Source organism: Phaenicophaeus curvirostris, chromosome 3 (genome assembly GCF_032191515.1).
Source record: "Phaenicophaeus curvirostris isolate KB17595 chromosome 3, BPBGC_Pcur_1.0, whole genome shotgun sequence".
Lineage (NCBI taxonomy): Eukaryota > Metazoa > Chordata > Aves > Cuculiformes > Cuculidae > Phaenicophaeus > Phaenicophaeus curvirostris.
In genome coordinates this window covers 18148728-18174522 of record NC_091394.1, presented here as the reverse complement: position 1 = coordinate 18174522, position 25795 = coordinate 18148728, and the positions used below count along the sequence as shown (strand labels likewise).

Below are 25795 nucleotides of genomic sequence, written 5' to 3'. Positions count from 1 at the left end.
AAAACATATTCAGTTCTAGGTACACTTAATTCAAAAATATATTTTCCAGTTTGCTCTGCAATGGCTCACATCTACATCTGATCACAGAATTCTGAAAAGAAACAGATATGATTGTTGTATACATAGCATGATTTTGTTTAGGCGCAGCAGAACCTACTGGTGAAAACATTCAGTTTGTGGAATAATTTTGATGAACTGTAAAAATTAAGTCTTTTTTCCCTTCTTCTCCAAATTTTTAACTTATTCCCCTTTTTTCTTATGGTATCTGACAGGAAGATTGATTTAATTACCATTACCCCACTGCTAACAAGTTCTGTCTGCAGATCTATTCCCAAAGGCCTCATTTGGTCTGTACACATTTGATTGCATGTGAAGTAATGCCATTTAGAGCAAATGCCACCTCTTACTTCACATTACAAGCTCACATTTTCAGAAGCTTTTAGTTCTACTTTGAAGCTCAGAAGAACCAATACTGTGTTTAGGGAGCAGGTGCTGATAGGTCTGAAGTGAGGGAAACAGTGTAACACGGACAATCAGAAGTGGAGAATAAGTACAGAAGAGGGAATGCCAAGTCGCATACTTTTGGCACAGAGATAAGGGCTGAAAAATTCTGCCTACAGCCTGACTCCCTGATGAGCCTAGAAGTTACTCAAGTACCTGGAAGTATGTGGTGATATGCCTCCTAGGAAGCCAGGTACCAAATTTCTGTTTAAATTCTGTTTAAGCTCTGTCGCAATCCAAGGAAAAACACAGATAGCTAAATTCTGCCTTTATCCACAAAGGCACAGGGTTTGTACTGATTGGCAACATACAACAAGGAATTATACACAGAACACAGCAGTCAGCATGGCTAAAAGGGGAGGAAAATAAGTGTGTCTCTTTAATATAGTTAACCTACTTATCAAAGAGCAAATAGCTTAGCTTCCCCTGTAGATGATGTAGATTCCCCGAGCAGATTGCTATCCATCCACAGCACTCCTGCAGAAGCTCTCTAAACCACCAGGGTTCAGGGTGGCACAGCTAGGGCTACTCATCCCCCTCTTGTGCAGCGCAGGCACTTTGCTCACAGAAATACTTTGTTCAAGGCACAGAAAAAAAGAAATGTGGAGAAAGTATGATGGTGCACCCTAATGACTAAGGCACTCAGCAGCGAGAAAGATACTCTTTGTTCCTCACTTGCTCTTTTAAGTCTGCATTTTTAGTGCCTTTTAATTTTACCTTCACAGCCATTCCATTAGATTAGTTCATAGTGTTATTTTTATTTTACATATAAAAAATGGAGGCACAAACCAGCCCACAATTATAAAGAAAAAGCCCATTATTAGTTTTTGCACTAAGTGTAGGAAATCTTTTATATAATTTTTCTAAGTGCTTAGTGCTCACAGCTAAAATATTATTGAATTGACTTGCTGTTTGGGGAACTGGCAATTCTGACAGCTTATTCTCAAGAACCCAATTGACGAATACCACTTAGGTGATTCATTCAGGAAATCAATACTGGGATAGGTAGACAATCTCATTTTGCAAGGTGGTATTCAGCCTTTCTGATATATAAGATCATTCCTTATTTTTCTGCATTTCCCTGTGTAACTCACAAAATGCACTGAAACTTTTTCAGTAACCTTTTTTAACACACAAACCTCTTTTAACCCCAAGTTTCTCTGATTGTGCATAGAATAGATAAGACAGGGATTCTATGAGATAAACCAACACACAATATGATTATACCAATACTTTATTTTAATGCATTTATACAGATGCCTTATTTTTGACGTCAAGCTATCATTTTTAGAATCCACTTATCAGACCAACTGTACCTAAGGCACATTAAAAACTGCCCAAAAACTTGCTTTAGGCAAGTCTAGTTTAATAAAAAGGCTTTGACTATCACATGACCTACCCTCTTTCACTGTATTCTTTGTATGACCTGGAACTACCAACACTCTTTTCTATAAATAATAACTTTAAAGTATTTTCTTAAAGACAAGTAACTTTTAATAGGACTATCAGATGTAAAAAAAAATGTGACATTTAAGCATTTAATAATTAGGTGTAATACTCAGCTAATTAAGATTCTGAGTAACAGAATTAGGTGGTTAAACATGTAATTCATCACAGTTATTGTCCACATTTTTGAAGGGCAATTGCCTTATTTCATCAGATAAATAGAAACCTGAACACTTATTTTGGTAGTATTGATTTTTCACTCAGTCTTATCTATTCACCAGCAAACAGAAAACATCGATACTGCCTCCAGCTCTTCCTAGGACACAGAAACAATACATGCCACATTGCTTCCTTCAGCAGTCTCAATATACCATCAAGCTTTGCCTTTTCTAAGGAATCAACCTCAACCAACCAGTTGAAAAAAGAGATATTAAATTAAACTTTTAGGGAGTTTTCTAATTCTGAGATGTTTCTGTGACAATTTGAAACATCAATGTTTGCATCATTCTGATTCCCAAGCCAGCTATTTCTTGTACCATACTTCTCTGCTCTGAGATGAAGTAATTCTGTAGAGTTACAGCTATAAGTGTACATATATGAATGGTTACAGAGCAAAAATTCCTCAGCCATGAAGATCAAGACAAGCCAGAACTTCTGTCACACCATGATTCACAGGCTCTGTCTTACCCAATATAATAGAAAATGTAACTATACAGCCTATCTTCACAATGTGCAGAGCTTCCTATGCCAGTGTTAGTGACATCTTGACTCTTTTCCAGCTTTTGCATGCATGCAGGAGTGAGATATAACAAACCCTCTGTTGCAGATTTATGTCAGAGTTGAAGGAAGGAGACAACAGAAGAAAAAACATACTTTTGAGCATTGATTCCATCAATGGCCTGGATCATCCTCTCATTCAGCTCCTCCTCAAACCTTCTTTTCTGTGATTTTGTCCTGAAATAAAAATGTGAAATCTTTTTTATTTTGGAAAATCTTTATGTTGTTGATAAACATTAACTTTAAACAATGAAGGTGATAGCCGGCATAAACTGAAATGGGTAATAACAAGTTTTTAACATTTATACTGCAATAGCAACTTTAGGCTTAAGCCACAGTAAGCCTCACAACAAGCTCTAAATGAAAACAGTATAAGCTAAAGAGCCTCTCTCTCAAACACACACACACATATACCTAGAGTTTAGCTATTAGGTAGCACTTAAAAAACAAACAGAAGAAAACATTTTGTAAAAAAACCCCAACCATGAGAGTTCAAGAAATTCTGATTGAAGGAAAGTCTTCCATCATGCTATGAATTCATGAAAAGGAATGGGAATACGCTAAAATTCATTAAAAATTCAAGTATATTGTAGTTATTTTTAAAAATCCTGGTCAGAATTGTATGATGAGCAACAATGTGCTAGGCATAGTAAGTATTATTTACAGAAAGACAGCTAACTCTTCTTTTCTTGGAAATATTTTACTATTTTTAATAAGAAAACGTAGCACAAAGTCTGAAATTAGTTCAAAAATATGTCATGTTTCTCTTTTTATAACTTATAACACAACTGCAATGAAAATAAGAATTTTGTATTTTCACTGGAATCAGCATGAACCCAACCGTGCTGGTTCTGGCTGGGAGAGAGTTAAATTTTCTTCACAGCAGCTGTCATGGGGCTACATTTGAGATTTGTGCTGAAAACAGTGTTGATAATACAGGGGTGTGTTAGTAACTGCTGAGCAGTGCTTATAGAGAGTCAAGATCTTTTTTGCCTCTTACACTGCCCCACCAGTGAGTGGGCTGGGGGTGTGCAAGAAGTTGGGAGGGGACACCTCTGGGACAGCTGACCCCATCTGACCAAAGGGATATTCCGTACCATATAACACAACGTTCAGCAAAATAAAGCCGAAGAAGAAGGAAGGAGGGGGCATGTTCAGAGTTACAGCGTTTTGTCTTCCCAAGCAACCATTACCTGCGGTGGAGCCCCACCTTACTGGAGATGTCTGAACACTCGCCTGCCAATGGGAGGTTGCCAATGAATTCCTGATTTTGCTTTGCTAGCATATACAGCTTTTGCTTTGCCTATTAAACTGACTTTATCTCAACCCATGAGTTTTCTCACTTTTACCCTTTTGATTCTTTCCCCTATCCTGCCGTGGGGAGAGCGAGAGAGCTGCTGTGTGTGGCTTAGGTGCTGTCTGGGTTTAAACCACAACACAAACAGAGGATGATCAAAATGGGTTTGTCTTTGCTACCATACGTTTCTGCAAACATCATCCATCCTTTCAGCAGTTGTGTTCACCTTAAAAATTAAATATTTCAAAGATGTCCAAATTATGTTTCTGCCTCCTGAAAACTTAAATCCAATGTTAACTTAATAACAGTGTTCCATAAGAAGTCAACAGTCAAATCTGAAATTTGACTCTTTGCTAACCAAAATTTTCTTAATCTACAAATTCAGCCCTTTCAAATGTAGCATGAATTGTCTTCAACTACAAGTTTTTTGATTATTTTCCCAAAACTGATAGAGTGCTGCAGGATTCAAATTCATACAAAAATTATATTAGTGTACTTAAAGTAACTTTAAATAACACAGCTAATTTCATGTATATTTAATGCTATAAATTTTCGATAAGAAAGTGTTTACAGCTTATATTTCACATCTGCCTAGGAGAAATTACTAGACAGATGAAGGAGACATTATCTAATCACACTTAATCTTTTTGGCAGATCCCTAACAACATAATACTATCATGTAACTAGATAAGAGCTAAGACTGCCACAAACAGAAGCCTACAGTCAGGCTTCAAAACCCACAGTTTCATATTCTAATGAAATTCTGTTTTCCAATGTGCTTATTATCATTTCAGCTTTCTCCTGTGGGAATGATTAACTAGCCTACCTAGAATCCTAGTTACGTGCCTCACTATGGACACTGGACTCCAGTAATGGTTTCCAGAAACTACTTCTATAATATGGTATCAAGACACATGGCAGCATTTACATCTTTGGGATTTATTTTCAAGTGGAATTCAGAAATTTTTACAAAAGCAAGAATATCTCAGAATCTTAAAACAATGCATTATTTGCACAGTCTAACAATTTTACCATAAGACTGACAGAAGTCCTTTTGACATACTGTTTTAAAGTAATGCTCAGTTTTAAAACCAGAGATTTTCTTTATTAATATCATACTTATTTATTCAAAACATGTTCTTCTTTCCGGAATTTAGCAATGTTTCAGGTAATTGCATAGGTCTCCATTAACCTGTGACTTGTCAAGGAGACATTTACCAAGCAGAGATATGGGGAAGGAAGATGTAGAATGACTGGTTTCCATAACCAAAGACAATAAAAATATAAATCTTTAAAGGGTTCTTTCAAACTGCTTCATGTTATTTGCGATGGTTCTTATAATTTTGTAAGAAAGACGTTATCTGAAATGTTACAGTAGTATAAAATAAAAATTCATCATTCCAGATTTCTGAATGCTAAGCTTGTTTTTTTAAATAAATGTCATTCTTTTCTTGATTTTCTTTATTTAGGAATACTATGTGTTTTTAAAGAAGTGACCAGTTCGGTCCTGTTTCTATTTCTCACCATCTTGCCACAGTAACTGAAGTACCAAGTAGGAGAATGAAAACTTAAATCTATTATGATTTTGCAAACATTGCAAAGCAGGAATACTACAGGAAGACCAAAAAATAACTTTGGAATGTTTACTACTGCAAACATATTACAGAATTTGATATAATCAAGCACAATGCAAATGTAAAGCAATTAACAAAGTATGTAAAATGTCTCTTTTAGTACATATCAACACCCCTTTCCATTTTCCCTTTCCTTACCCCTTTGTGGCTCTTCTCAATTTTCATGTATATAATTTTCTCCCCACTGAGACAGTAATTGAATTGTTAGGAGAAATTAATAGTAGCCCATCAACATACTTATACTAATTCTAATACTAAGAATAATGCTAAGTGTATTCAGAATTCATAAGTAACATGTCTGCTAAATCTGCTTCCACAGCCTTTCTTTATGCAAGAAGTATCAGCTGAAAAAATAGTTCGGGTGAGAAATGGCCTTCAATGTTTGAAAGGATGTTTTATATATATGAAGGCATATGAATGTATATGCATTTATAAGGCTTAATACGAATATGTTATTTGAAAAAAAATAATTTACCTCTCTCTGCAACGCTGAAAATGATATTGTCCCATAGGAACATCCTAAAAAACAGAAGAAAATACCTAAGAACTATAATGGACTTTAACAACATTAACAGAGTTTAGAAACACTGTTGAAAACAGGGTCAAGTAAGGACAAAAGTTTCCAATACAAATATTTTTACCATTAGATTAAAATGGTTTAAAAGAAAAATCCATCCAAGAGTGAAGATAGAGTGACCTAGAGACAAACTGCTCTGTCATTATAAATACTAAATAACTAATATAACAGTTTGGACCCAAAAAGACTTTACTTGAAAGTCACTGCTTCAAAGTCAACATTGTTTTAGTGTAGCCCAAACTCCTGCAAGCTTCAGCAAAAAACAATGTTAAATGTTCTTGAAAAAAACCAGACCTGAATGGCCAAATACAGGCAATGCTGATTATTATTTTTATTGATAAGCAACAGCAGCCATCACAACCACATTTATTTTGTGATTAATAGTGATGACTTGACACTTTCTGTAATGAACACACCATCATCCACATTCTGATGCACCGCATTTATTGAACAAGATGGATTAGGTGGCTCAATCCCATGTTCGTATATGTGATAGGACAAAACTGAAGGCCAATGTTGAAAACTATTAGAAATTACGTTTTTTCCACTTGTTAGAAGTAGAAGACAATGGAATGTACAAGCTGTGGCCTCAGAATGTCTTACTGACAGCAGTAAAATACTGTTAGCAAAATTAAAAAGAAGTCTTTTTTGTTCAGTATAAGAGATATAACATTGCAGTATAACACTGTGAAACTCGGGCCAGCAGCCATAGCTGATAAGTGGTGAAAGCACCTTCAAAATGTAGATGCTACAATGAGTGTGGATTTGGTAACCAGAGAATTCTTCTAATAAAGTCTATGCCAGGTACTACAGCAATATTCTACCTTCACGGCCTTCGCTTCAGGTTTGGTTATGTTCCAAACGGAGAATGTGGTTAAATGGCCAAGAAATCTCAGGGCATGTCTCTGTATCAAAAGTTTCCCTTCCAAGGGTGTTGCACTCTGGCTTTATGTTCAAAATGTCTTTCCACAAGATGAACACTGGCTACATGCTGTGACTGCAGCACAAGTTCAGAGGGTCAAACTGTGTATTTCAATAAGTACACTGGACTCCTTATAATTCAGAGAGGTACTTATAGCAAGACATGGCACTCTGGAGTCTAATCCAAAGTTTACGTGTCAATGGGAAAGCTCCCAGAAATTTCACTGGGTTTATGCCCTGTACCTATGCATGCATTTTCTTCTATCAGAAATAACCAAGTATTTAGCAGTGAGCACCTTTTTCCTTTTAAATATTGCTAATTTGTATGAAATGACATAAGTAGGCCCCTACTGTTGTGCTAATCTTGCCGTTTTCAGTAGTCATGCTGTCCCTGTGGTGCAAGTGTGCGAACGGCTTGGCTGCTCCCCAAGATTCCAGGTACCGGGTCATGCGGACAGAGGCTCTCATTTTGGCTCCATCAAGAGTATGTCGAGGTCTAATGTGGTGCTGAGGGCTTCGCTTCTCTCCCTGGTTGACAGAGAACAAAAGGTGATATCAACTGTGGTGTTCAATACCTTTTGAAGCAGTAATGCATCAGCTGGAATGACATATCTGCATGCTTAAGAACTTAAAAATGAAAAGATGCTAAGAACCTGTAATTCTTAATGATATTGCTGGGAAATATCAGAGACTTATTTCTGAAGAGCAGGAAAGATATGTAATGCAAAAACTACGTTTTTGTAGGCATTAGTAATAGCTCTGATCAATAATTTTGTGGTAGTGAATTATTCAATAAAGAGATTAGTGGTCCTGCTCAAAAATAACTATGACTGGCCACAAAATGTAAGTACTACTAACCTTAGGATTGATTACAAAGTAAGTCTTAACATTATGCTCTTTCAGATATGGGTCCCTCACATCTCCATCCCCATCTTCCACTTTGTAAGCTCCATTCAAATGTGCCAAGGTGACTGATGTAATGTGAACACGGCTGAAATGATATTTTAAAAGAATGACAGAATCACAAATACCGATCAAAAGCATAATTAGAATGTGAACAACGTTTTTTTACTGCCTTTTGGATATATTTTTTACATGCTGCTTACATCATTTACAGTCCATGTATTCTCATTTTTAGAAGTTCTAATGAACATAAATCTAAAGGTTTCCATCCACATAAATATACACTTTTCATCAAGGGAAATACTGCCTTCATTTATTTTTTTTAAATACAGCACTATGAATTAGTTCAGGTTTCTCAATGAAAGACCGACAGCTGTAAACATGGCACCTATGTATTTCTTCATAGTACAAAAATCAATGTGTTCAAAGATAATAGAGAAGCCTCTTACCCTGGAACTCCTCCAGCTTCCATGTGATTTGCAAGAGTAACATCGTGTGACCACACATCGTACTGCCATTTCTGTAGCCCAATAACACCACAAAGCACATTCCCAGAGTGCACTCCTACACGCATATTAATATCAACTCCAGTTGCATCTCTCACTTTCCTGTAGTTGAGAAGAAGAAAAACTGTGTTAATACACAATAGGGCCTTATTTTTTCTTATTTTATCAGTCAAAGTAGCAGTAACAACAGTGACAGCATTTATTTATTTTAACATTGCCTCCATTCTTTTTATGCTAGGATTAGTTCTATATATTACCTTTACTATATTCTATCTATGATTGCAACTATTTGTAGTAAATATTAATTTTGAAGTCCATGTCTGAAGTCCCTTCTTTAATACTCATCTGAAATTACTTGGGAGGGCTGAAGTAAGTAGTGGAAACATTCAGTCTCATGGTAGAACCAAGGATCCATTCTTGTTCTACAGGCATCCTTCGGTATGGCTTTTAATACAGTGACAGTCCAACAAATGTATTTTGGAGACCTGGAACTACTTTTATGCACCCTTCTATCTGAAGAACCTAATATTTGTGTTCGAGACCTTCTTATATGTCTTCTGCCAGGTCCTATCACTCGTGTATGTCTGCCTGCGGATACTTCTAATTGGAGAGGAAGGACGAAAAATGCAGCATCTCATGATATTTTACCGGCTGGTGGCTTGTACGCTTTTTGGGGATGTGGGCTCAGCGCCATTCAGGCTGTGGATAACATAGGCTCAACAGCCTTTCCTGTGCTTGCTGAAGACTGCACCCGCTAGATCATTATACAAAGAATGAGACACCCCCTCACTGTTCAGATCACATCTAATCCTTTGACCTTTCTAGTGATGTTGGACAGAGTTGAAGTATCTGTTCCTCCCAACCCAAATCTCAGAAGACCTCTACACATAAGATAGGGATTTTCAGAAAATAATCTTTCCAGAAGAGGCTCTTGTGAATTGCAAATGGGTCAAATACCACCACTAACAATAATTGCTATGGGTACAGTATTTTAACTCTGAAAAGCTAAAATGAACTTCAGATATGAATTACAGACAATGAATCATCTGACTTTGGTTTAAAAAAAATGAAGTGGAAAGATTTTAAATTGTTCTTTCCTCACAAAATATTTTCTAAATAAGCTAGCAGATTCAGACCTTTGCTTACTGAATAAAACACAATACTGAGCTGAAATTTCTGTATTAGGAAGTTTGACAGGATGTGCAGACATCCAAACTAAGTTTGAATACATTCATGCTGAAATACGTCCACAACTTGTCCAGGGCAGGTTCATAGAATCATAGAATAACCAGGTTGGAAGAGACCCACCGGATCATCGAGTCTACTCTGCATCAAGAGTTCAGATTGAAGTCAGATGATGGGAGTAAAGCTGCTCTTTCACAAGACTTCTTTGCAGTCCCATCATCTTCAGAACTGCTACAGTTGCCTATAATCCACTCCCTATCTACTATTAAGCAATAAGCTAGAGGATTCCTCTAGTATGTCTTGAGTTTTATCCTCAAATGCCTTAAAAGTGTTAACCCATCAAATGTCTTTGGTGGACATACTCAGTTTCACTCCACAGGCTCAGGGCTTAAGGCATTTTAATTGTGGAGGGTCAATTGTTTCTGACCACCAGAGTTGGAAGCTCTGGCCTCTCACAGAGCTGTTGGACTAATGGGTGTGTGGCAGCATCATGATTCTGCAAAAAGTAAAGCTTCCCAAGTCCAGTGATGCCTATTGGGGTATTTTCCATCTCATAATCACAGAAACAAAAAATAGTTGAGGTCAGAATGGACCTCTGGAGATTGTGTTTCCTGATGATCAGAGGGAACCTCTTATGTTTCCATCTGTGCCCATCATATCTTGTCCTGTCATAAGTCCCTACTCAGAAGAGTCTGGTTCCATCTTTTTTTGCACCCTTCCTTCAGGTACTTAAATGCAGTGATAAGATTTCTCTCCTCTGCTTTCTTTTCTCCAGGATGAACAGACCCAACTTTCTCAGCCTTTCTTCATATGAGCCTTAATCATCTTTATGGTGTAGTGATGAGATAGCCTGGCACAACCCCACGTCTTAAAACATTTCCTTGCTGATGCTAAAATCAAGGTTATCATGCTAGACCCTGTAGTGAGACACACCAACTACTGCAGGTCTGGATGTTTCAAACAGCAGCACAGCCACAAACAGAAGACAGAATTTTTGCTGTTGAATATTTAACAAAATTTCAGCACTTACTTAATGGCTTCACACATGTCCAGTCCCATTTTCACACAATTCTTAGCATGATTTTGAAGAGATATCGGCAGTCCAGAAACACAGTAATAGCAGTCACCTAAGATTTTAATTCTCATGCATTCATTTTCCTGGAGGAAAAAGTAAGATCAGATGATCACTTTCTAGATGAATTATATAAATGAAGCATTAATGTTACAAAGACTGACTTAAATGTTATTATTAAAATAACTATTTAGGTTTGTTTCAGTAGAGAAGGATTTGGCTCGCTAAAGAGGAAGTGCTGACATATTTTTGTACAGATAATTTTTCCACCTGTTATCCTCCTTAATAGGCAAAATGAGGAAGGAAGTTCACTTCAAAACATACACTTGCAGTGTTGTCCACATCTTATAGTAAAAAACTGAGCCAAAGTATCATGTACTCAATTGAAATAAAGTCTTTTAGTTTGAAATATGAAATCAAATGACCTAGACTTTCACATTTATATCTTTGAAGATATACTATGCAATGCTTCCTGAAACTAGCAATCATAATCTTATTGCTATCTTTTGCACTCTAAGGCTTTATAAAGTTGGGGTTTTTTTTCCCAATAAAATGCAATAGTTTTTGAACTAATAAAAACCAAAGAAACCTTTAGCTGTTTTAGTGGTTCGGATTTCACCTTCACATGCAGCACAAAATTTGATGTAATTTTTATAAAAATGACATCTAAATAAAGAGAAGAAAATCTTCTGATTAGATTTGAATCTTTTCTTGAGTAATCAAGAGGCTGTGGTCAGTAATCAAAATTGTTTCAATCAATAGTCTCCTCCTTGTCTTCCACTCTCTTTAATGCTCTTCCAGAGATCAGAAAACTGACTGTATCAGATTTCTGTCTCAAGTTTCTTAATCTCTGTTATTGTAAAATATCTATTTAAAGAGCTGTTCACCTTCTATTAAGCTTTGTAGGGCTTCATAAGCTGTCTCTATTGGTCCTATCAGAGAGAGATATCTTGGGTTTCAGAGACTGTCATACTGGCAGAAACATATTGTTACACTCAGGCCAGAGCCAGATTTTTTTCTTCACACATTTTGAGTCTAATCTCCCTGCCAAAGCCTCAGAAATGCTGCTTGAAGGTAGAAGAGTCCCCAAGAAGAAAAGGTATTTCAACAATGACTTACTTATTCAAACTAACAGTAGAAGCCCAGTAGAAACCCACCTTTGCAATCTGATCAAACTTGCCAAACAGCTCGTTTAGCATATGCACCAATTCCCCTGGTGAGCAGTCGCTGGCCAAGCGAGTGAATCCCACAATATCTGCATACAAGATGCTAGAATAGAAATGAACAGAAACTTTGTCCCAGTTTCCTTCCACAGAACTCACATTTATCATTCCACAGCAAAACCTGAAACCAGCCACGGCTAAATGCAGAACAATAAGTATAACTATACTTACAGGTAAACCTATATTTACCTTTATAGGCCCTACGTTCATAGGTAATATATACCTGCATTTACTTTTATAGGTATTACCTTCACAGGTATTGCCTTTATAGATATATCTATACCTATAGGTATTTCTAGGCATTCTATATTTGTTACTGTGTCTTCAAAAAAAGGAAAGCGTTTTCATGGTCACAAATTGGAAATATAACAAAATAACAAGTTTGTTATTGGAGATTGTTTAATAATTAGTTGTCATTGGAGATAATTTCTGTCTAGATTTACCTGTTAATGATATGCAGCTTGGAAGTCTTTGTTCACTTGTTACTCAGACTGTCAAATTCAAGCTTCGTTGTTAAGATATTCAAACCGTATATGCTTCTATTCACCAAGAAAACTTGACAAATTCATAGAATCAGGCTTAGGAAAAAGTATTTGTGCTTGCAAGTGAAAAATAACTTCCTCAAAAATCCTGCAATACTTGATTTGAAAATGCAATTTCCAGGAATTTTATTCAAATTAACTTGTCCAATCAAAAAAACAGGCAAAGCAACTTGTAAAAATAAAAGAATATTTGGAATAAACAGTTAATTATTTTTCTAACTTTTAGAAACTCGTAATTAACAAATAAGCAGATTTGTTAGCAGGATGTTTTATCTCAGGTACTGTGTAAAATGCATATGTGATATAACCGCCTCTATTTACATTATATAAAACCTGAGAAATTGCTCCAGCTAAGAAAATTACAAATTCAGAACAATATAGCTGACATGATTTACAATTTTGACTAGTATATATGAAAGCAGGATTTGGTACTTTAACCTGAAAAATTAAGACATTAGGAAGAAAGCCTCTTAATGTGTGGCTTTTTCTAAACAACCCCTTTGTATTATCACTTTTGTTGCTCTCCTGGAACATGGAATTGTTAGCATTTGATCAACTAATGGAAACTAAACGTTAAGTTGTGGAAAAACATATTAAAACAATTGTTTTCTTAATTGCTTTCTTAGTATTTTCTTTTTTTTTTCCTGAATGTTTTTGATACATTTTATTACCTTACATTGGTGTGCCTTTTAACATATAAATTGTGGAAGTTGTTGGTGTTTTCCAGCTGTCCTGCCTTGGGACCTTGCAACCTCTGAATGATCTCTGCTTTCATTTCCATGGCAATGTGAGCAGGCAGCAAAGAAAGTAGAAGACGCTCCTAAAATATAAAATAAAATGTTCACTATTGCCTTAAGAACAAAATTTGCATGGAAACAGTACTGCACAAAGGCTTACACAACTGTCACAATCCTACAACATTTTGATGAGGCTTGCACTCAGGCACTTGCTTGGTATGGCCTCCAAAATGAATCAGTTCCTTGAAGAACTTGACAGAGATATGCACATATTTCCAAGTAATACCTAACTTCTTCAAAGTTTTATGTATATCAGAAGAAGTTTAAGTCAAGCTTAATGTCTGAAGAAGTTATGTACAGTAAATTCAATATCTGAGTAGGATGAGGGAAATACAAATTAGTTAATAAAGCAAAAGCTGCAAGGGCTGTTCAGAGGACTTCAGGGAAATGCAGTCCAATTCAGGCACAAGTAGTATTAATAATTTTTTTAATGTATTTTAAATGTTTAATCATAGTTTTAGCAACTGCTAGTCTGAAAATGAAAATATCAGGACACAAAACTATTGAAAATACTAGACTTTTGCAGATGTTTTTGATACTCCTCTCTTACTTTAATATAGAATTTGACAAACTAAAGTTTTTCTTAAAAAATCTAAAAGGCAATTGTATATTTAAAAATCCCCAAACACTATGAATTTTTTCTTTAGTTGGAATTATGCTCATGGTCTTCTCCTTGTGAAGCTCTCTTATTCAGTACATTTTAATTTTGCCCATTTTACCTATGACAGCTTTTCATTGAGTTCCTACTTCTCTGGAAAACTGAATCAACAAGGGAATAGCTAGAACTATGAAAAAAAACCCAAACAAATCTTCTTGCTTTGATCATACTCCACAATAGGAATTGCTCATTTCCTTGTGGGCAGAGGGGAGAGGCTAGGTCTGGCTGACCACAAAAACCAGAACCCTGAACCAGTGAGGAGGGGAAAGACAGCTGTAGAATCCCATAATGGAGTCAGAGAGAGAAACAGCTATGAGGGAAAACATGATGACCTCAAAATGAATGCATTCTGCGTGTTTTACTCAGAGTGATGAGTTCTCTTTGGTTCACTACACGTACTTTGCGGAGTTTGTAGTTCTAGTCATGATGGTACCAGAATCACTAATCCAATCATCTGCCTGGAATAATTATTTCTGTTCAGGTCTAATGACCTAGAGTAGACCATGGCAATAACATGGACACAGACCCTTTGATATTTGCAGCTACCTCAGCTTTTTAACTCTGTAACACATAATGAAGACTTCCCATTCCCAACAGTTTTGGAACCCATAATCAATCACATCATTAACTTACATGAGACCCTATGAAACTAATCCTTCACACACTTCATAAAAAACATCTTTTTCTATGAACCAAGACAGAATCTTGCTTTGTTACTAAGTAATATGAAACTAAAAAATTTCTTTGGGTTTTTTTTTTCATTTTGGTGAGATCTAAAAATAATTTTGATTCACTTACATATGGAGACTGCTCTTTATTTTGTATATGAAGACATATACGTAAATTGTAAGACAAGTCATGAAGCACATAGTCAAGGTAAAGTGCACCAGTCTCTAGCTGGCTAAAGGAGGGAAGAATAAAATAAAAGATGCACTATTTTCCTACTTCTAGGATATCATATTTGACACTTTATACCAAATGGGAATATATGCAATTGACTTTTCCTCAAGAAGTTAATGTGGCTTTATTTCTTAAATGCAAGATAATTTAGTATGTTGAAGCATTTTAACAAGTACATATCCAAGAGGCCAATGTATTTTCATTTCTAATGTCGTCCACTTGTCCTTGCTGGAGGTATTCTGCTAACGCATAAAGAATGCCTGCAAAACCAATGGATTTTTATTTCATTATGAAAGCTTATGCTCGCAAGCTGCTGATTTTCTGACAGAAAGTTGCTGTTTTGTGATGCACAGGACAGGTCAGCACTTAATAATTATCATGAAACAGTTAAAAAGAGGTTAGTCCTCTTAGCTCCAGTTTTACATCACTGTGCTCCTGTTGTACTACGGCCAACTAGCTCACTGCCTTCCTATGACTCTGTTATGATTCCAGACACGCAGTGAGGCAGACATTCATCGCCCAGGTTATCTTTTTTGTCTTTGAAACCCAGAGAGGTTTGAAAATGGTCAAAAAGCAACAATTTTTTTCAGAAAGCAATAGAAAAAAAGCAATACAGAAATTTTTTGTAAGGAGCAGCAAAAGTCAATGACAAGCTAATGAATCATAAGATGTAGGGGGCATCATTTTGTAGGGAATCGTTTTGTAGGAGACAACAGGAGACATGGGATATTTCCCCTCCTTTTTCTTTCCAGGCCAGACCACTATCCTATTTTGCTTAAACTTGGTGAAGCTGTTCACTGTACCAGAACTTCCCCCCAGAAGAATGCTTTCCTTCCTTGCTTCATTTCCACTATGCAAAAGAGAATTTTACAACACAAGGTAACTTTAGAAAGCTGCAATTGGCAAAATACACTGCAAAATATCATGTCATGCCCAGCTACACCAAAACGCTTCAGTCACCCTCTCCATCATGCAGGGTGTGAGTGCTTCAATCTTGAAGATATCACTCGTGCAGTAGTAAAGTCACATATTACATTTCATGCAGATTGTTAATATTGGTTTCTTTCCCTAAAACACAACTGTGAAAGAAGGTGAATCTCAACTATTTATGAAGACTTCATCTGGGCTGGTCAGCTAGCCAAATACAAAATGGTAATGAATACATTATTCCCTCTCTTTCAGCTAAAAGATCCTAAGAAATGCAAAGCATTTAAGAACACCTCTTCCTTCATGTTTTGTCATCTCTCGTGGCTAAAAAGAACAGAGTGGAAGGATCAAAACCAATTACTAATCATACTGTAGTACCTCATGTTGTGCACTGAAACTGCTGTGGATAGGAACAGTGTGAGGAGCATAGAAAATCAAGACTGCTGCTTATGGTGGGGTTTTATTTTATAAAACATTCTGTAGTAATCTCTCAAAAAGATAGAAAATTTGCACAGTATCATTAAAACCTAGTTGAATTGATGTACAAGACATTGACATTGAGACAAAATGTTTGTAGTAGACATAGAAGACACTCTCAGATCTCCAGTCTGTAACAAAAAAGTCAAAGTAATTCTGAATGCAGGTCAAGATGCAGCATTTAAAAGTCTTCAGACTAAAAATAACAGTGCTTGCTTCTGGTGAAAAAGAAACTGCTGTGCTGTAGCAATAATGAAAATTGCCTCACATATGTCTTTCCCTGATATTACCAACATGACCTCACAGCCAATACATGTGATTCTTGCAATACAAGACTATTTCCTGACTGTCCTGACTTCTCTCTGGGGCTATTCTTTCTCCCCACCACTCAGATCTTTTGTGAATGAGATCTTTATATCCTAGGGCTAAAAGACAGAGCCTGCAATCCACACTGAATACAACATTGTAATGTCTTTTGAAACTGTAGGATTAAATACTCCTTCTCCAAACATGTCCATTTGGATCCCAGCAAATGGCTAGCAAGTAGTCATCCTCCCTGAATTCTCTAACTGAGGATCTATCTGTCAACCTGTTAGGTTCAGTTCCTGATCACTCAAACTCTCAAATTCAGATTGATTTCCTCATCAGAATTTTCCCTGAATTACTTCAGCAGTCATTCCTAGTTACTCATCAGTCTTCTAAAGCTTGATAAACTCTAGTCATTTGTTTTGCTAGACTGTATGAGTATATCTCAGTTAAAGATTAGTGCACTGCTCAGTTTTTGCAAGGTGGCTGTTGCATCTGCAGTACCTTGCACAATGGAGGTCATGCTGTTATGCAGTAAGCAAGCATAATGTCCTCAAGTACTTGGCCTTGTACATTTTCTTAAGTGAGCATTTCACAAATCAAAATTTTCTTGGCCTGAGGCAATAATGCTTTATTTATTTGGTCGTTCCTGTTTTGTTATGTTATCTACCAATTCTGATTCACTCATTTGTACAAGACTACATGACTATCAACTCTTTTCTTTGCCAAAGCATAAATAATTCTAAGAATCTGTGGATTTAAAGGCAAAATATTCTCACATTTAGTCTGATCATTTGAATAATATAGAATGACAGAATGTCAACAAGAAGAAACAAAGATATTCTGACAGGGCTAACTACATTAAAAGTAGCTTGTTCCCTTACTTTCAATGGAAAAAAATACTTGACCTTTGAGGCAATTCCTTGATTCTAAGATGGAATTCCTACAGAGAACAAGTCTCTCCTTCTCTCCCTTTCCCCCCCTCCCCCAGTCCCATCACCTACGGAGGAAATTGCAGGTCAAATTTTTTATCTTACTGGACGATCTTCTGTTATTGAAGAACCCTGCAGAAAAACTATATATATAGGGATTAACAAAGTGATATTTTTGTCCTTATAATCCAATACAGGGATAATTTTGTCCCTTATAATATAAATTAAGGCACTGAATATTTAATTCTACTTTTCTGTGGCCGGTTTTGTTTTCAGATTGCTGTGGCCTGTATCTATTCAACTATTTAGCAAGTTTGACAAACCAGGTCAATAAGTCAGCAGTAAGAGCTCTAGAAGCAATTAGTCTATACACACAACTAGCATCACAACAGATTTTAAAAATAAACATGCAAAAAATAAAATTTTCAGCTGCCCTTGCAATGTACGAAGAAATAACCTACAAGAAAGAAATCTTGTGATTCCTAATCACGTAATGATGAATCAGACATATCAGAGAGAGGTGGTGATCAGCAGGGTACTTGTCTGGCAGATTATGGTATTGTTTATCCAGATGTCATGCACATAGTCTTAAGTACACCTGCTACGAAAACCAGCTGTAGACTGTACTTTTTAAAGCTGACTCGAACTCCTGAATGGGTGGAGAGATGATTTTTATAATTAGGCACTCTTATCCCTTTAAATTTAGCCTGTTAGTAGACTCCACCAATCCGATTACTTGTACTGAGACCAGTAAATTACATTTTACTCGTATACATCAAGAAAGGTATTAAACTTGATTACAGAGACATCAAGAAATGGAGAATTGATCAATCCTTTAGCTGTCTGTTCTAGTGGTTAATCAGCTGAACTGTTGAAATCTGTTATTAATATGTTCTGTATTTCTTACTTGGAAGCCTTGGTCCTATTACACCTCTCTCAGCTCAAGATCAATGTCTCCACTCTTTTCCCTGTAAAGTTAAATACTGATCAGATAATTTTAATTTTGATCAAGTAAATGTTTACCTCCATAAATCTCCTGCTGTTAAGTATTTTCCACACTCTTTTCTCTAAATCTTCACAACCTTCAAACGTTTTTTGAAAGTTCATTTGACATAAATCTCGACACGGCTCCAGTGCACAAAGACACACACATCCTCTTGCCCTATTTCCCTCAATACATCCATGACACCCAATACATAATTTTTTACTTTAATGTCTCTGGAGTACTGTCTGCTATTCCTCCAAAATTTTTTTCAAAATTTTAGCTTTCTGATTTTTTATCTATGACCCTTATTCTTTGCTTTTAGAATTATGACATTCCAGACAGTTATTATACAGGTGTACCTTGCCTTGATGAATACAGCTTATAAAGCATTCCATATTACTGCAGAGGCACCTCAGGAGGCATGGGCAAGGAGGAGGGAGGTCATTTTCTGCCCCACTGGTGGATTTGCTTCCACTCACTATATCTGTTTAAGCCCCTGCCTGCATCCTGGTATGGGGAGGATACCAGATCCCTTTGATCAGGGGCTTTTTCTGGTGGCTGTCTCTGCACCTGTATCAGGGAGCTCAGAGTGTAGTCCCACCAGTCCATCTCTTGCTCAGACTCCTTGATGCTCCTTAGCTTCTCTACCTCCTCGTGCAGCTCTGCCACCTGCAAAGGAGATCTTCCACTAGCTCGCATCTTACACAGCTTTTGCCTCTGCTGCCCTCTGTTTCCAGTGCAAGTTGGTGGCACTTCCTACAGCCGGAGACCTGGACTGCTGCGTGTTTTCCTGGGAGCTCAGTCTGGGCTGAATTCTGGCAGCTGAAGAGGATTCAACATCCCACTGGGTGGACACCATGGCTGGGCTTCCTCTCACTGACTGAACTCACCTCCTTAGCATGGAGACCTCACCCTCCCTGGGTCCCTGCCTGTGCAAACTGCTCTCTCAAACTGTTGAGCCTGCTTTTCTGACAACACCCACTCCAATTTGTGCACTCCTGGTCGCTGTGCTCCTAGGGAGCCATTTGACTCTCCTGTGGCTGCTTCCAGGACCACCCTCCACATCAGCCACCACGTGGCAGCTGCTGGGACCAATAGTCAAGAGCTGCGCATCCCTCGCTCCCTGCTGGGGGGATTCCCTTATTCCACAGAGCACATTTTCTGCCTCAGTCTAGTGCCTGGCTGCAGCACTTACCATATCTGTTGCCATCTCTCATTGATTTCCAGTTACCCTATTCAAAATCCATTAGACTGTACTCTTTTGATGGAGAATAGTGTCAGCGTTTTAATCAGGATGTCCAGCACCTTTGCATCAAACAACTTACTGAAGTCTAGGGTTTTTGAAAAGTTATTTAACCCAAAGTTATTAAAGACTTAAAGACATTTAACAAGTTTTCCTACAAAGTTGTTGAGGACATCACTCTCTTCCCAAATACAAACCCATGATAGCAACGTCTTTTATTTCATACTGATTGTTTATATACTTCCAATCTAGTGGCAGTCCCTTCCCTTTTTAGGATAAAATTTTTCCTATAATACTTCTGAAACACTATCATAGCCCTTGATAAAAACAGGGAAAGTTTCCTCCTGACAACAGGAAGTCTCCTACTTATCACGACTTTTGTCATATTGAACTATTTTTTTTACATATCTAACTGCTGCTCTTGCTTTCACTTGTGTTTAGTATAGGCTTAAGCCACAGCTGGCATCTTTTCTGATGACAGAATTATGAACTCTCCTCTGTTCAGTAATGGCCTCCTAAAGTGCTCCTCATTGCTAGTAACATTCATCTAGGCCTCCCCACTGTGGAAAACAAGTTTTATCAAACCTCCAAGCACAGCACAGGAAGACTTTTTATCTTTATGTTCCTGTAGGTGAAATTTCAAGTCTTGGCAATGCCAGAGGCTGATATGAAAAACAGAAAATCAAAACCCACAAGCAGAATGTGAGCACCGTTCTCTCAATCCTTACTGCTTCACCAGCTGTAAGACACAAACTCCCTCACGCACGTTTTGCAGAAGATAAGCTGTGGGTCTCGGGGCGCTGCTGCAGTGAGAAAGGGAGCCTTGAGTCTGGGCAACCAGACAGGCAGAGCTTAGTCCCAAAATCAGGCAAGTGGGACAAGCCCAGCATTGCCACCAAGGTCCCAGGTCACCAGCCCAGTCTACGGTGATAAGACACGTCCTTGGGGGAGCCAGGACTGGACCAGGGTGAGGGTGAGGAAGTTAACTGTAGGTCAGAGGCTGGGGCTGAGGTCAGTTCAAGGAACCCATGACAAGGCAGAGGCATGGTGGTGGTTTCATGGAAGCTGTAGCTGAGACCAGGCCAAGCAGCAGAACTCCAGCTGAAAAGCATCTCCCTCCAGAGATGCCCCCAGTGGGGCCTCCCCACCTCACAGCCAGGGAGCCTCTGCCAGGGGCTGCCCTCCCAATGCTGGCCCCACACCAGCCCAGAGCTCTCAGCTGAGCCTGCAGGAAGGGGCAGTGGCATGACTTGCTCACTTAGCAAGAACAAGATTCAGCCCAAGTGACCCAAGGATTTTGTTAGGAGTATTGATTTTCAGTAAGTACACACCCTTCTGCACCCACAGTGTAACCAGCTCATTTGCTGCTGAATAACTCTGCATGTATACAATTAACATCCAGCTGATCACCTTCATCTCCAAATAACATTGAAGCCACCTGAAAGCCCCATTTTGCTGCAGCAGTTTCAGCGTATGGTTCTGAAACCTCATTTAAATGCACAGGCTCACCACATATTTGGCAAAGATAAATTCCTTCAAGGAACTTAGGGGATGTTTAATGTTTATGCATAGATTATAGTTTGCAAACGAAGGCTGTCTATGACTAATTTTGCAAATAAGGTTCACTACACCATCAGAATAGGTGCCTCTCTTGCGGCTGTTCAAGAGCTGAGTCATCAAACAGCAAAACAAGAGAGTAAATACAGAACATAATGACATGCATAGCCAGAGCTACTTAATTAATTGACACAATTTCAAAGTTTGCTTCAGTTTGATCCTGTTAATTCTTGCTTTATGTATTATACATCTCAAACCCACTCCTGAATAAATAGAAGCAGCATTTTGCAAAGAATGTATTTGATGACATTAACATGGTTATTACTATATAAATCTTTAATAATGATCAAGTATGTTGGCATTTGCTCAATACAATTCTTTCAAACAATAAACCCTTCAACTCCAGTACATCTTATGTCACATTTTGATTAAAAGAGTTTTATGTTATTTTTTTTTTCACTAGAAATGAACAAAACCACATACAGCTCTCACCATTCCATTTTCTTCTTTGAAACCGTACATGGGACATGTTAGGGAAGTTACTCAATAGTACTGCTTAAAAGATATATATACACAGCCCTTTCCCTAAAGACAGAGGTTTCCTGTTCAGCTGCCCAGTTTAGAGACCAGCCTTGTGGTTAAAAGCATCAAATCCAAGGCAAAACCAAAAGCATTTCCAAGGCACAGCATTGCACTTAGGTTAAAAGAATCATGTCTGAAGCACATTGACAGTGTAGCTCCTCCATGCTTTTCTAGCTAGCATGAGGCTCATTTGTTTTAGCTTAGACTTTGCTTGCTGACATTTTAGCCATCTGCTTACAGAATACCAACTGAGTAGGCAAGAAAGGATTTCTTTCTCTATTTCACCAGTAATTTTCCAATATTTTCTTAGACACCATGTAGATACCACAAATTTCTGTGAAAAAAATGTTACTCATAACGTAGAAGAAGGATCAAAACCAAAGATCAGTCACTCAACTATACCTGTCAGGAGCTCATTAACACTTCAAAGAGGACCAGATAGAGTGGTCAGAAGCAGGGCAAGACAGCAATAAAACCGACACAAAACTCTTAATCTTTGCATCAAATTAGTCAAAAGCAGAGGTAGACAACCATAGGTTTGGCCCATCCAACCGCCTGTTTAAACAGGAGAAGTTTATTCAAGAGGAAGTTAATTCAAGGAATTTATTTCATCCGTATATAAACAAAAAGTAAACCTACAGTAAGGATCTGTCCTACTTCTTCTGAAACAATGATGACAAATTTTAATGATGGAAGCTGTATATTTCAGCATCGTTTCTCTGAGCAGCAGTAAGCGTCACCATTCATTCAGCAGCTCACTTCCTAGCCTTGAAGACAGAGGAAGCTGACTCACCCTAGGTAGAAATCAAAGAACAAGCAGATGTCTGGAGGGTATACACTATTACTGCATTCATAAGCAGACGTTTTGTTTCCTTACAATGGTCTAAATAAAAGGGAACAAGAATGATTTGCATTACACCTCTATCTTGGGAATACAAGTTTCTGTTTTGTTTATTCACAGAATATATATGTTGCAGAAATCTCCCTATTGTTCTGTAATGATTATATTCACTAACTACTAAAAATATAAATTTTTAAATGAAAAACTTTGCTCCTACTGGAAGATAAACAAGAAAAACAAAGTTTTGAAAACAAATCTCTATTCTGAGGAACTTGATAAAGAAAAAAAACCCCAACTTACTGTATGGCAGACACTTGATAAGCTGTTCCTGAAAACTTATGATTAGGCCTAAAATCCTTTTTGATAATTTCCAGAAGATACCATTAATATATTCCATGCCTTTATTTAACCTGAAGAATTTGAACCTCCACATTTTAAATAAGGACTAACATATCTCTCCATCAGAAAAACTTGTTGACACTAGTATGTTACTGTTTAAAGAGATAAAATTAAACCCAAAGGTAATTTTCAAGACAAACCCATTTCTGAGTATATATAATAACAGATAAAATTTTACTATGTAATGCACAAGATCATATTTTTTTTATTTATCATTGAAACCTCTGCAATGGAGGCACATAATGCCGACTATTTAGCATAAGGGAACCATAAATCCTGGAAAGGCAGGCAGAACTTAAAATTTGCATCTTTAGTGTAACAAGCTGCTTGTTTTCATATTTGGACCCTGTTCCAGTCCTCTTGATTAAATTCTTTACTGCTTAAAAACTCTTTCTGCATGATATCAACAAAGGTTACAAAATATGTACTTCTTTGAAAATGGCAGAAAAAAATAAAATTTCTGTATTTTTTCAGACAGTGGTAGTAAGACATGTTATAGAATATACTTTTTTACTTTTATTAGCACACTGTGGTCATCAATGAGCCAAGGGGAGCCAATTTTCTTTTCAATCCTGATTTGGTAATGCCTCCAAGGCACACCTTAAAATAGCTGTCCTCCCCATGACTGCCTCATTGCTGTATTCAGTAGCACTAGCATCCAGCACAGCTTATCAACATGCAAATGTGAAGTCCTGCCAAGAATCCACATAACATATGCTAAATACACTGGCATGCTCTGATGAATCAGGGCCTTCCTACAGAAAAGAGCCCTATATGTTTGGTTTGGGTAATTGCAGAACTTGCTTGTTTGCAGTTTACAATCTCAGTATTAAAAAATAATTGCTATTTTCCAAGAGGTGTGACTGGAAGGGGAGAAAAGAAAACCAAATGTTATTCTCTAAATGCAGCACTCCAAGTCAAGTGGATCTATCTAAATGAGAGTCACCGAGAGTTGCAGCAGAAGGAACCTTTCAGAAGACAGGATGAAGCAAGCAGGGAGCGAGCATGAAGAAATGTGACATTACTCTGCGATAGTGCAGCTGGCTTCTGCAGAGTAGACTGTCAGTAAAGCGTGAAGGTGACAGGAATATTTCCTAGAGACCCAGAAGGGACTTGCTGAGGTTGTTTCCATGCTGGAGGCCACTGGAAGCTGTTGAACTAGAAGGGCTTTCTAGAAGAAGGCTGGTGGAAACTTCCCTGCAAGGACTCAATGACAGACTTATTTTCAAGGCTTCTATTTCCTCTTTTTCATCAGCAATTCTGAACTTTCCTCAGTTTGAAAAGTTAACTTGTTCTAAATAAGTTAACTGCAGTGTAAGTAAAACCCAGGGTTTTTTTGGGACTGGCAGTTATTCCATCCAAGGACCCATGAGTCATGCTCCTTCACACCAAGTGTGGTTTAAAGTTTGAATAAACTCTGTCAGTGATCCAGAAAGGTTAAGCATTTGCAGCTACATCTACTCCTGTAGAGACTGCAGCCCATGCAGTAAGAAAATTGTATAAATTATTGGGAGCAAAAGGTCATTTCACTGCAAAAGCTCATCCTCTGGAATGTAACAACTGCTGTTCAAAGAATGACACTGCGCATACACAAGGCAATTGTTTTTTAGTGCTTGACAGATAAAGGTCTGCATCTTATCTGTCAGGTGTGCTATCAGTTCTTCTGCTATTCAACAGTATCTCCTTCCTTGTGTAGTCTCCAAGAAGCCTGGAGTTTTGATCTGAGACTGTCTGCTGAAACACTGACAACTGTTTCAGTGTAAGCAGTCCATCTTTCTTTGTCAAACCTACAGCTCTTCCAGTAGGGCAAAATTAATTGGATTCAGGACAGTAATAGCCAACCACATTGTGTCTTCCAGCAGAACTTCTTCAAAGTTTATTTTTCTCTCAACACTAAGGGGAAGGCGACGTTTTTTGATAACAAATTCCTCTGCTGGTTTCCAGCTAAATTTCCTCATCTATAGGTTCACACTTGCATTCTTCAGATGCTTGTTTCTAGTATCTAACAGCAGCACATTGAAAGGATGACTCCCCAGATGTACTTTTTCCATTTAGCTGGTACAGAAATCCAACAGCAATACAGTATTTTCATGTTTCTGCTTCCAGTGCAGAAGAAAAGAGTAAACAGAAAGGAATAAATTGTGACCCCAGGAGGAACTGAAATATCAGCAATAAATCATGTTTCTTCAGTGTAGCATGGGAGACAGAAATGAAAAGTGGCTGTGATAACTGGCCAGATTTAAAATACCTTCAATTACCTAAATCTGATAGGTTTGCTTTTTGTTTCTTCAAATGGTCAACAGGAAAGCTTGAGGCTACACCAAAATCTTACCATAACACTTGGACCTACCCTCAATATTCATGTTATTTCATAAAAAATATATATCTGGCTACAGTAAAGTGAGAAAAATACAGAAAATCTGCACCTTATGAATTCCAGTAAAACTACTCTTTCGGTATTCTTTTAATGTTTTAGAAATGTACATAAACTACCCTCTGTATACTTGCCTACTCAGGCTTTATTTTACATTTGAATAGAGATCTATAAATATCTCACATAACAAATCAAACTTATTTGCAGATTTACTTTTGGTAGCATAAATCTCA

The 25795-nt window shown here is 37.4% G+C and overlaps 1 protein-coding gene across 1 annotated transcript in view; it reads right to left on the bottom strand.

The window, feature by feature from the left end:
• ADCY2 (adenylate cyclase 2) overlaps positions 1–25795 on the bottom strand; it is a 211528-nt gene that overhangs the window by 56986 nt on the left and 128747 nt on the right. Inside the window, exons 5-12 of the mRNA XM_069853468.1 lie at positions 13256–13404; positions 11977–12088; positions 10778–10905; positions 8506–8664; positions 8012–8144; positions 7505–7681; positions 6131–6174; positions 2821–2901 (exon numbers count right to left, since the gene is read on the bottom strand). Coding sequence (XP_069709569.1) covers positions 2821–2901; positions 6131–6174; positions 7505–7681; positions 8012–8144; positions 8506–8664; positions 10778–10905; positions 11977–12088; positions 13256–13404 — 983 coding nt within the window. The remainder of the gene's footprint in view (positions 1–2820; positions 2902–6130; positions 6175–7504; positions 7682–8011; positions 8145–8505; positions 8665–10777; positions 10906–11976; positions 12089–13255; positions 13405–25795) is intronic.